This window comes from Salmo salar, chromosome 07 (assembly GCF_965601325.2).
Source record: "Salmo salar chromosome 07, fSalSal1, whole genome shotgun sequence".
Classification (NCBI taxonomy): Eukaryota; Metazoa; Chordata; class Actinopteri; order Salmoniformes; family Salmonidae; genus Salmo; species Salmo salar.
The window spans coordinates 18,680,357-18,693,302 of record NC_138297.1 but is presented as its reverse complement, the minus strand read 5'-3'; the positions used below and the strand labels follow the sequence as shown (position 1 = coordinate 18,693,302).

At 43.7% G+C, this 12,946-nt stretch overlaps 1 protein-coding gene across 4 annotated transcripts in view; it reads left to right on the top strand.

Moving 5' to 3' along the window:
• LOC106608629 (protein phosphatase 3 catalytic subunit alpha) overlaps positions 1 to 12,946 on the top strand; it is a 138,164-nt gene that overhangs the window by 92,789 nt on the left and 32,429 nt on the right. For all 4 annotated transcript variants that reach the window (XM_014206697.3, XM_014206695.3, XM_014206696.3 and 1 more), the window contains exons 7-8: positions 7,781 to 7,858; positions 8,474 to 8,568. In XM_014206697.3, coding sequence (XP_014062172.1) covers positions 7,781 to 7,858; positions 8,474 to 8,568 — 173 coding nt within the window. The remainder of the gene's footprint in view (positions 1 to 7,780; positions 7,859 to 8,473; positions 8,569 to 12,946) is intronic.

Below are 12,946 nucleotides of genomic sequence, written 5' to 3'. Positions count from 1 at the left end.
ACCTTGTCTTCTCCGGACAAGCTTTTTTCCGGATGCCCCAAACGATCAGAAAGGGGATTCATCACAGAAAATGACTTTACCTCAGTCCTCAGCAGTCCAATCCCTGTACCTTTTGCAGAATATCAGTCTGTCCCTGATGTTTTTCCTGGAGAGAAGTGGCTTCTTTGCTGCCCTTCTTGACACCAGGCCATCCTCCAAAAGTCTTCGCCTCACTGTGCATGTAGATGCACTCACACCTGCCTGCTGCCATTCCTGAGCAAGCTCTGTACTGGTGGTGCCCTGATCCCGCAGCTGAATCAACTTTAGGAGATGGTCCTGGCGCTTGCTGGACTTACTTGGCCGCCCTGAAGCCTTCTTCACAACAATTGAACTGCTCTCCTTGAAGTTCTTGATGATCCGATAAATGGTTGATTTAGGTGCAATCTTACTGGCAGCAATATCCTTGCCTGTGAAGCCCTTTTTGTGCAAAGCACAGGTAACCGTGATTAACAGAGGATGAACAATGATTCCGAAAACCACCCTCCTTTTGAAGCTCACTCACACCTGTGTTCACGAGAGAATCACTGACATGATGTCAGCTGGTCCTTTTGTGGCAGGGCTGAAATGCAGTGGAAATGTTTTTTGGGGATTCAGTTAATTTGCATGGCAAAGAGGCAAAAATGTAATGGCAAAAATGAATTGCAATCCATCTGATCACTCTTCATAACATTCTGGAGTATATGCAAATTGCCATCATACAAACTGAGGCAGCAGACTTTCTGTAAATTAATATTTGTCATTTTCAAAACTTTTGGCCATGACTGTACACTTAAAATGCATCTTTCCTTCCAGGCTTCCTTGAAGTAATCCCTAATCTGGCATTACTGCATGGGTTTTATGGCATATCAGATCAGTGATTACTTCGAGGAAGGAAGGATGCATTTTAAAAGTAATGCAGTGCATTAGGAAATTATTCAGACCCTTTGATGTTTTCAAAATGTTGTTGGGTTACAGCCTTATTCTAAAATGTATTAAATTATTTGTTTTCCTCATCAATCTACACACAATACCCCATAATGACAAAATAAACACTTTTTTTTATTTTTTTTTGCAAATGTATTCCAAATAAAAAACAGAAATACCTTATTTACATAAGTATTCAGACCCTTTTTTCCATTGATCATCCTTGAGATGTTTCTTCAACTTGGAGTCCACCTGGGGTAAATTCAATTGATTGGACATGATTTGGAAAGGCACACACACCGTTCTATATAAGGTCTAACAATTGACAATGCATGTCAGAGCAAAAACCAAGCCATGAGGTTGAAGGAATTGTCCGTAGAGCTCTGAGACAGCATTGTGTAGAGGCACAGATCTGTGGAAGGGTACCAAATAATGTCTGCACCATTGAAGGTCCCCAAGAACACAGTGGCCTCCATCATTCTGATGGGTTCTGACTCCTAAACTTGAAATGTTGTTAATCATTAGGTATCCTATCGAAATGAGGGGTGCTACAGTCTAGTTTCTACACCAGAAGTGAATCTGTAGGAGGAATGTATATGGTGTGGTCAATTAAGGGTGGATATGAGCCAGAGGCTTGGAGTGTACTGAGTAAAAAAAAGGCAATCACATGGTTGCAGTCACTGATAAGGGTGGAGAGCTGTGGATTAGTGAGGATTTGGGACCGAGGTCAGGTCATATTACAGGAGAAGGAACAGTTTATTACCCACATCACTTAACTTCCTGACCAGCGATAAAGATGTAATGTTTAGAAGGAAGGAGGAGACTGCACCCAAATTGGGGTGTATATCCTTGTGCTGGTGGAAACATGTCTTTGTCTGTTCAGCTGTCTAACCCTTTGGGTAAAGAAACTTGGTTTGAGCTTTACTAATCGTCCGTGAGTTTTTACTCGGTTCATTTAGAACCTAACAATTCTTAAATGGAAGAAGTTTAGAAAAACCAAGACTCTTCCTAGAGCTGGCCGCCCAGCTAAACTGAGCAATCAATGGGGAGAAGGGCCTTGGTGAAGGAGGTGACCAAGAACCCGATGGTCACTCTGACAGAGCTCCAGAGTTCCTTTCTGGAGATGGGAGAACCTTCCAGAAGGACAACCATCTCTGCAGCACTCCACCAATCAGGCCTTTTATGGTAGAGTAGCCAGACGGAAGCCACTCCTCAGTAAAAGGCACATGACAGCCTGCTGGAGTTTGCCAAAAGGCACCTAAAGGAATCTGACCATGAGAAACAAGCTTCTCTGGTCTGATGAAACCAAGATTAGACTCTTTGGCCTGAATGCCAAGCGTCACGTCTGGAGGTTACATGGCACCATCCCTACGGTGAAGCATGGTGGTGGCAGTATCATGCTGGGGGGAGGGGGGGGGGGGGGGGGGGTTCAGCGGCAGGGACTGGGCGACTAGTCAGTATCGAGGGAAAGATGAACGGAGCAAAGTACAGAGAGATCCTTGATGAAAACCTGCTCCAGAGCGCTCAGAACCTTAGACTTGGGCGAAGATTCCCCTTCCAATAAGACCACAACCCTAAGCACACAGCAAAGACAACGCAGGAGTGGCTTCGGGACAAGTCTCTGAATGTCCTTGAGTGGCCCAGCCAGAGCCCGGACTTTAACCCGATCGAACATCTCTGGAGAGACCTGAAAATAGCTGTGCAGCGACGCTCCCCATCCAACCTGACAGAGCTTGAGAGGATCTGCAGAGAAGAATGGGAGAAACTCCCCAATTACAAGTGTGCAAAGCTTGTAGCATCATTCCCAAGACTCGAGGCTGCTATCACTGCCAAAGGTGCTTGAACAAAGTACTGAGTACAGGATCTGAGTACTTATGTAAATGTGATGTATTTCTAAGAACCTGTTTTTGCTTTGTCATTATGGGGTATTGTGTGTAGATTGAGTTAATTAAAAAAAACTGAGCAACTGAGCAAGAGGACAAGTACATTAGTGTCTAGTTTGAGAAACAGATGCCTTACAAGTCCTCAACTGGCAGCTTCATTAAATAGTACCTGCAAAACACCAGACTCAACGTCAATAGTGAAGAGGCAACTCCGGGATGCTGACCTAGGCAGAGTTGCAAATAAAAAGCCATATTTCAGACTGGCCAATAAAAATAAAAGATTAAGATGGGCAAAATAACACAGACACTGGACAGTGGAACTCTGCCTAGAAGGCCAGCATCCCAGAGTCGCCTCTTCACTGTTGACGTTGAGACTGGTGTTTTGCGGGTACTATTTAATGAAGCTGCCGGTTGAGGACTTGTGAGGTGTCTGTTTCTCAAACTAGACACTCTAATGTACTTGTCGTCTTGCTCAGTTGTGCACCAGGGCCTCCCACTCCTCTTTCTATCCTGGTTAGAGTCCGTTTGTGCTGTTTTGTGATGGGAGTGGTACACAGCTTTGAACAAGAGCTTCAGTTTCTTGGCAATTTCTTTCATGGAATAGCCTTAATTTCTCAGAACAAGAATAGACTGACGAGTTTCAGAAGAAAGTTCTTTGTTTCTGGTCATTTTGAGCCTGTAATCGAACCCACAAATGCTGATGCTCCAGATACTCAACTAGTCTAAAGAAGGCCAGTTTTATTGCTTCTTTAATCAGACAACAGTTTTTAGCTGTGCTAACATTATTGCAAAAATGGTTTTCTAATGATCAATTAGCCTTTTAAATGATAAACTTGGATTAGCTAACACAACGTGCCATTGGAACACAGGAGTGATGGTTGCTGATAATGGGCCTCTGTACGCGTATGTACAGTCGTGGCCAAAAGTTTTGAGAATGTCACAAATATTAATTTTCACAAAGTCTGCTGCCTCAGTTTGTATGATGGCAATTTGCATATACTCCAGAATGTTATGAAGAGTGATCAGATGGATTGAAATGAATTGCAAAGTCCCTCTTTGCTATGCAAAGGAACTGAATCCCCAAAAAACATTTCCACTGCATTTCAGCCCTGCCACAAAAGGACCAGCTGACATCATGTCAGTGATTCTCTCGTTAACACAGGTGTGAGTGTTGACAAGGACAAGGCTGGAGATCACTCTGTCATGCTGATTGAGTTCGAATAACAGACTGGAAGCTTCAAAAGGAGGGTGGTGCTTGGAATCATTGTTCTTCCTCTGTCAACCATGGTTACCTGCAAGGAAACACGTACCGTCATCATTGCTTTGCACAAAAAGGGCTTCACAGGCAAGGATATTGCTGCCAGTAAGATTGCACCTAAATCGACCATTTATCGGATCATCAAGAACTTCAAGGAGAGCGGTTCAATTGTTGTGATGAAGGCTTCAGGGCACCCAAGAAAGTCCAGCAAGCTCCAGGACCGTCTCCTAAAGTTGATTCAGCTGCGGGATCGGGGAACCACCAGTACAGAGCTTGCTCAGGAATGGCAGCAGGCAGGTGTGAGTGCATCTGCACGCACAGTGACCTTTGGAGGATGGCCTGGTGTCAAGAAGGGCAGCAAAGAAGCCACTTCTCTCCAGGAAAAACATCAGGGACAGACTGATATTCTGCAAAAGGTACAGGGATTGGACTGCTGAGGACTGGGGTAAAGTAATTTTCTCTGATGAATCCGATTTTCAATTGTTTGGGGCATCCGGAAAAAGCTTGTCCAGAGAAGACAAGGCTATCATCAGTCCTGTGTCATGCCAACAGTAAAGCATCCTGAGACCATTCATGTGTGGGGTTGCTTCTCAGCCAAGGGAGTGGGCTCACTCAGAATTTTGCCTAAGAACACAGCCATGAATAAAGAATGGTTCCAACACATCCTCTGAGAGCAACTTCTCCCAACCATCCAGGAACAGTTTGGTGACAAACAATGCCTTTTCCAGCATGATGGAGCACCTTGCCAGAAGGCAAACGTGATAATTAAGTGGCTCGGGGAACAAAAAATCTATATTTTGGGTCCATGGTCAGGAAACTCCCCAGACCTTAAGAGGCGGGTGGATAAACAAAACCCCACAAATTCTGACAAACTCCAAGCATTGATTATGCAAGAATGGGCTGCCATCAGTCAGGATGTGGCCCAGAAGTTAATTGACAGCATGCCAGGGCGGATTGCAGAGGTCTTGAAAAAGAAGGGTCAACACTGCTAATATTGACTCTTTGCATCAACTTCATGTAATTTTCAATAAATGCCTTTGACACTTATGAAATGCTTGTAATTATACTTCAGTATTCCATAGTAACATCTGACAAAAATATCTAAAGACACTGAAGCAGCAAACTTTGTGAAAATTAATTTTTGTGTCATTCTCAAAACTTTTGGCCACGACTGTAGATATTCCATTAAAAATCAGCTGTTTCATGCTACAATAGTCATTTACAACATTAGCAATGTCTACACTGTATTTCTGATCAATTTTATGTTATTTTAATGCGAAGAACATGTTTTTCTTTCAAAAACAAGGACATTTCTAAGTGACCCCAAACTTTTGAACGGTAGAGTACATTTTAGAATAAGGCTGTAACGTAACGTAACATAATGTGGAAAAAGTCAAGGTGTCTGAATACTTTCCAAATGCACTGTTTGAACAGGGCCCTTGTCAATGGCTGTTGTAGTATAAACACTCAAACAGGATCGGACAGTAAAATTCCAACCCACGTTAGCTGCTTCCTCCTGTACCCTAGCCCAACAGCCTCCTGTGTCTTCTTGGCTTGGCTTAAATTCCTCTGTGGCCTTGGCCTTGCATCCCAAATGGCACTACATTTCCCTACATAGTGCACTCCTTTTGACCAGAGTCCTTTATGGGTAGTGCACTATATAGGGAATAGGATGCCATTTGACATGTAGCCTTGTTGTTTTCCCCTAGGCTGGATCTGCCTGCAAGGCTCATTGTAATTGGCAGCACACTGGCATGCTGAGTTTATGGGCCAGCTTCAAGCTCCAGACTAAAAGGAGAACAATTCGCCAATCGGAGAGAAAAGACTCAGTTTAGTCCCTTTTCCTGATTCTGGCAGCTGTGTCTTATTCCAGCACCATAGGCCCCCTCATAACTGTTTTACACACATTACTGAGGTGTGAAATTGCATGTTGTTTTGAATACAGGCCCCATCTTTTCTACCCTGCTATAGCCTAGCGGACACTTTGCTGTGTGGTTGTTGACTAAATATGTTTGTTTTTTTTTACCATTGATTACTATTTGTGAGTAGCCTTAGCAGGCAATTGCATGGTATTTTAGATGCTTTATGAAAATAGCCCTTAATTGGATTTTGGCTGTACAAATGATTCACAGAGTATACTGTCAGATTTGAAGTAGACAGGGTGTGCATGTATTTATTGATTTGTTAGGGACAGTGCACAACTGTTGGATGGCTCACATCTGTGTCCCAGAACAGATGTCAAATGCTTTCAGCACAAAATGTATTTAGTCTTCTGAGCAATACCTAGCAACAGCATCTGCCAAACAGTGACAGGTGCATGGAAAGAAATAATGGATTAAAATAATGAATCGAGATGGATATTAGATGCACACTTTTTATTATCCTCGAAGCAATGCGATCACACCGCAAAGAAACCGTACACACACTTTGGCAATGTTCCTCCGTCAGTCGTATTTTCTCTCCTCATGTGACCAGTAACAGAATGATCTTATAGCTAGACCTATTTCTAGGTTTAAGTCCACCTCGAGTGACAAAGCAAAGTACTCTCAGCTGAGAAGCCTGATGTGTTACTGTGCCACTCAAAGCGTATCCTGTTACCCGTCTAACAAGGAAATGTGAATTGAGACATATTTGTTTACTTTTAGTGAAGTGAGAGTTTATGTTCTCTTGTTTACTTTTTTGTCCTGGATATTAACTGTAGGGTGAGGACATTGGATGTTACCAGAAGTGCCCAGTGGCCAGAAGTGCAAGGCTTCATGAAAAGAAATCCATTTACCTATCACACAAAGCAGTAAGCTACCCTCTAGCTCCAGAAGCATTCGCCAATGGAGACTCGTACTGAGCAAAGAGCATGACCATTGTTATGCAAATTAGCTACATCCAGCAACAAGGACTTGAGTTTAGCCACCTGCACAGAGCTAAATGAGCTCATGTCCGTCACGTATTTCCTAATGTACAGCTGATGTGTATTTTTCTCAATGTGAAACGGTTGATTATTTGTAACCTACAATAAAATACCAACATGAATAGGTCGCACAATGAGTGGTTCTTTGAATGATTTGTAAACAGTCTGAGAATATTGCATATTTATCCTTGGATGGCTCTCATGTGGCATCAGCTGTTCATGGAATAGCGTTTAGAAGTTGTTGTGGTCGGGAGTTATGAAAGGATTTGGACTCACAGTTGCATTCCGTTTCCCAAGGTCACTCACTTACTAAACGTTCCTTCTCCGGTAGGTGATTTAGGAATGTTTTCAACGTTACTGGTTTTTAGGGGTTGTTGGCTGTGTGACTAGGGCCTGCCCCACTGAGAGCGAAAGGACATTTCCAGTGGACTTTTGGTGTCTTTGGTAAGGAAAGGTTATGGCATGGAAAATACTGCAACTGTCCTATACTGTAATTACTGTCAGTTTGTTTTGGCCACCTTCATCTCAGCCTGTTCAGAACCGCATGAGTATGCAAAAGCTACACACACACTAAATAATTATAGTGTTTGTTGAGAAACCACAAGCCCGTGGATTATTTTGTTTACTCTTTCTGATGGTAACATGATGAAGATGCATCTGCTATATTTACAAATGTATTCAAACACGTTTGAATGAATATCTATTTCAATTATGTGTCAACGAAATCTAATCACTGTCTTTAGATCAAATTAGACCCGTTAATCAAGCATGTGTCATCTTGTCTTTCAACAGCTACCCCGCTGTCTGCGACTTTCTACAACACAATAACTTGTTATCTGTCATTCGAGCCCATGAAGCACAGGACGCTGGGTAAGTGTCCTCTTTGTACCCACCGCTGACTGCTACAGCCATTCTCCTTGGACAACTATGTCGCTTGAGTTTACGCAAGTAAACATTTGGACCTGTGCTTATTAAAAAATTGTGCTGTATTAAAAGTTATTGAGTTTTGGCCATCCGTGCCCCTTCAAAGGACTTTGGTAGCAAGCATGTCAAAACGTTGAAGAGAAGGCTGATTGAGGCAGAGGGGAGCGCCCAAACTGACCGAAGGCTTGTTGCCCTGTTTGTTTTTCTGCACTCCCGCTGCCTGTCCACGCAGACTGTCTGGTCCCACTCAAAGAGCGAGGACAGCTTGACGTACAAGTCAGCCTTAGGCACAGCTCTAGGATCAGATTACCGTGTCCAAATCAATTCAATTGTTCCTCAGGGCACTGTTGACTTCATGCACAATGTGTATGTTCCATTATTATATAACCTGTTGTAATATATGCCATTCAGCAGGCCCTTTTATCCAAACCGATTTTAAAGTAATGCGTGCGTACATTTCAGATGGTCCTGGGAATCGAACCCGCTGCTCTACCACACTGAGCTACAGAGTATTAGGTAGTGCTGTTGAGACGGTAATCATGATGCTGTCTCTCCATCTAGGTACCGCATGTACAGGAAGAGCCAGACGACAGGGTTTCCTTCTCTCATCACCATCTTCTCGGCACCCAACTACCTAGACGTCTACAACAACAAAGGTAAGCACAGAGTCCCCAGTATTCATTACCTCGACTATGTATTAGTTTATTTTGCGTCTCTTGGGTTGGTTTAGATGGGGATGGGCTGGACTGGGCTGACTGCGGTCCATTTGGCATGCACACTCTGGAGGAGGCTGGACACAGACAGACCTTTGTGAAGTGAGTCAGCACAAAAAGTCTCAGAGCGACTCTTTTTGTCCAATAGGGGCACCAAAGGGGAGTTTCCGGGACAGGGAGAGAAAGGGAGAAGGGGATGGGGCTGTTTTTGACACACACACACACAGAGAAAGAGACTGCCATTTTCCCCATGGGGGCATATTTTCGCATAGGTGTGAATTGGGGCAAAGCCAGTGAGTTTACTTGAGGGCGTGTGTTGAGATGTTTTGAAGTATTTTTGTCAGTCTTACAATGGGCTATGTTTCCAGGTTGTTGTTTTAACCTTGATGTTCCCTGTTCTCGGCCCACTTTGATATCTAATCCCAGCTTTGCCAACTCAAAGGTAAAGAGATTTAAATAGCCGGCCTTGTGGAGCACAGTCAGGAACGCAGGCAATTACTCAGCCCTGTTAGATTCTACTTCCCACTGTAGTTTTGTGGTGCATTTTAACATCGGTTGCATAATTCCTCAAAGATTTTTTTTTTACGGTTAAAAAGAGTTTGACTCAGGCGATGTCGTTTTCTAGGATTATTTTCTATTCTCTTGAAACAACAAGGGATAGAGCTTCTAAATGAAGAGGTAGGAAGAGAACATTCTCAATGTTATTTCTGTTAAGAACCGCCCAATGAGGCACAAATATGGTTAGAATCTGTCTGATCATTCATTTAGGTGGGGGCAGGGGCAGGGCGCCCAATTGAAACGCAAGTGACTGTAATAGATTGATCTTCTCTCATCTTGGACTGGGGCCTCGGTTGCGAGCGCCGCAGTCTAGTGATTGATGGCCGGTCGATGGCCACTGTAAATCTAAAAGGAGCCCGTCAGCTCGGCATGAAGACTTTGCCAGATTCAGATTAACCAGGGCCCCTCCCCAATGGTCTGCGGTCCTGGGACAGTGTAACCCTTATCAGAGAGGGGATGCCATCCGGGCTAGGGGTTTCCTGGCTCTGTGGTTTCACAGGCAAATAAATAAAAACCAAAACACAAAGGCCAACATTGCTGAGTGGATGAAATGTAAAGGCCACATAGCTCCTTTTTTTTTTTAAGGATAAGATAAATCGTAGAATCAGATTGTTCGACCCCTGAGACAAAGGTCTACTGCTCTACAGGGTCTCCTGTCAGGGGTCAACTTGTCTGTGGTCACATGAGCTGGAGCTGGGTTGTCACTGATGGTCACTCAGGCTAATGTGTTATGCTCCTCCTGCTACTTCCCTGACATTACACTGGTGTGTAGAGAGAGATGAACTATGGTACACCCTGCTCTCAAATGAAAACACACCGCCATGATTGCTCTCCCTCCCTCCCTCTCTCTCACTCTCACCCTCCTCTCTCCCACCCCCTCTCTCTTTATCCTTTCTCTCCGTGAGCTGTAAACGTGAAAACTGGCTGCTGCAACACAAAATAGAGGAGGTTGGAGGACTCCAAGGGGGAAATAATATTTGCGCATGCTATATTGTCTAGCTGCTTAATTAAAATCTCCCAGCTCAACAAGACCCTTCGGTCACTGGGCCTGCCTCTTGGACAGTGATGGTAATTACACATATCCAAACACACATAAGACATTTACCTGTTTTTTCCCCTGCCGTATGTTGCTGGTGTTTAGACAGTTGGAAGTGTGCCGGGGAGACAGAAGTAGATGGACGGCTTTGAAAGTGTCAGACTGGGGATTCAGGCATGTGTGGTGAGAAGTTGGCTGTGTCAAACTTCAGCACAAACATTTAGCCTACCTGCTTCTTAAACAGCCGTCTTTCCCCTTCTCTCTCCTGTTTTTCGTTGATAGAATGAAATTAGAGATGGACATGGATGGAAATTGCTGTTGCTCTAGAGAGGACAGACTCAGAGATATGGCCGAGGTCATTGTTTATTGACCTCTGAAATGTCAGAGTTCAGTTTCCTGTGAGGTTGGCATGTGGCGGTGCGATCGTACGAGGGGTGGAAAGAGATGGCATGCTGGCGTGGAAAGAATATCAGGTTGGCATCCCCCGGGACAGGAATGATGACAGTGAACAAGGGAATTTTCCGCCTCGTCACGGACGACAGCGTGGGCACCTTGTCTGGATGTTCTCCAGGGATTCCCTCCCCCTCCAGCCGGAGCACATCATAGCCGAATGGGGAGGTTGTGTTTTCCTCCCTGGATTTCTGGGTGGGAAGTTGGATGGGACTCTTGGCAAGAGAGGACCAGTTAACCAATAAACATTCCATTGTTATTATTTAGTCTCCTTCTGTGACTTAACTCTAGTTAAGATCAAGACCTCAATTATTGATCAATGACAACTCAATCTGCGTTATTACTAACACTGTACCGTGTAGCCTACTGTATTGCCCCACTGCAACAGTGATCTACTCTGATCAAATATGTGTGGGATGATAAATTGAAGTGAAGTGAAAAATCAAAACAGCCCATTTCCCTCCTCTATTTCCTGTCTGCCTCTGTTACATGAATACAGAGAGGTAGACAGTAGAGTGAGTAGAGTCTGATGGGCAGACAGACAGTACAGGAGGAAGCATTAAGCCAGGGGAGGTAGAGAGGAACTTTCATCCCTCTACCCCACTTCCCTCCAGACAAAGGGGATCAGAGAGCCGTCCTCGTTACGAAGGGAGGAAAACCCTTCTCAGCAGGCACTCCTCTGTAAATAATGTAGGAGAGGACAGACAGGTGGGTAGGCATCGGGATGACTTGACTGTGGTAGTGTATGCGTGTTAAAGCACAGAGTCTGGTCTTTTCCCCAAAGAAGCACTAGAGGAGCATGCAGCTTTATCAGAGCAACAGAGACCCCTGGTGGTCATCTGAGGAACTGCAAGAAACCTCCGAAAAAAATAACGGTTTTTTTTTTCTTTCTTTTTTTGAAAATGTATTGATTTGTGAGGTTTTTTTTCTTCATTTTATTATTTTATGAAAAGGAAGTCACATGTTAACCTGTTAGGGCTAGGGGGCAGCATTGACACGGCTGGATAAAAAACATACCCGATTTAATCTGGTTACCACTCCTACTCAGTAACTAGAATATGCATATACTTATTACATATGGATAGAAAACACCCTAAATTTTCTAAAACTGTTTGAATGGTGTCTGTGAGTATAACAGAACTCAAATGGCAGGTCAAAACCTGAGAGATTCCTTTACAGGAAGTGGCCTGTCTGACCATTTCTGGAACTTCTTTGCCATCTCTATCATTTACTAAGGATCTCTGCTCTAACGTGACACTTCCCACGTCGTCCATAGGCTCTCATAGCCCGGGAAAAAAGAGAATGTCGTCATTCCAGCCCCAGGCTGAAACACATTATCGCCTTTCTCAAGTGGCCCATCAAGAGACACTAGCTTATGCGCGTGACCCCGACCGCCCCCGCCTTTGGGATTTTTTCCTCTGTTTGCCGAAAAGGAGATTCCCTGTCGGAATTTTACCGCTTTTCTACGAGAAAAATGACGTAAAAATTGATTTTAAACAGCGGTTGACATGCTTCGACGTACGGCAATTGAATACTTTGAATTTTATTGTCAGGAATTGCGCCAAGCGCGCGACACTTCTTTACTATTTCGGATAGTGTCTGGAACGCACGAACAAAACGCCGCTATTCGGATATAACGATGGATTATTTTGGACCAAACCAACATTTGTTATTGAAGTAGACGTCCTGGGTGTGCATTCTGACGAAGACAACAAAAGGTAATGACATTTTTATAATAGTAAATATGATTATGGTGAGTGCTAAACTTGCCGGATGTCTAAATAGCGAGCCCGTGATGCCTGGGCTATATACTTAGAATATTGCAAAATGTGCTTTCACCAAAAAGCTATTTTAAAATCGGACATATCGAGTGCATAGAGGAGGTCTGTATCTATAATTCTTAAAATAATTGTTATGCTTTTTGTGAACGTTTATCGTGAGTAATTTAGTAAAATGTTAGCGAATTCCCCGTAAGTTTGCGGGGGGTATGCTAGTTCTGAACGTCACATGCTAATGTAAAAAGCTGGTTTTTGATATAAATATGAACTTGATTGAACAAAACATGCATGTATTGTATAACATAATGTCCTAGGGTTGTCATCTGATGAAGATCATCAAAGGTGAGTGCTGCATTTAGCTGTCTTCTGGGTTTTGGTGACATTATATGCTGGCTTGAAAAATGGGTGTCTGATTATTTCTGGCTTGGTACTCTGCTGACATAATCTAATGTTTTGCTTTCGTTGTAAAGCCTTTTTGAAATCGGACAGTGTGGTTAGA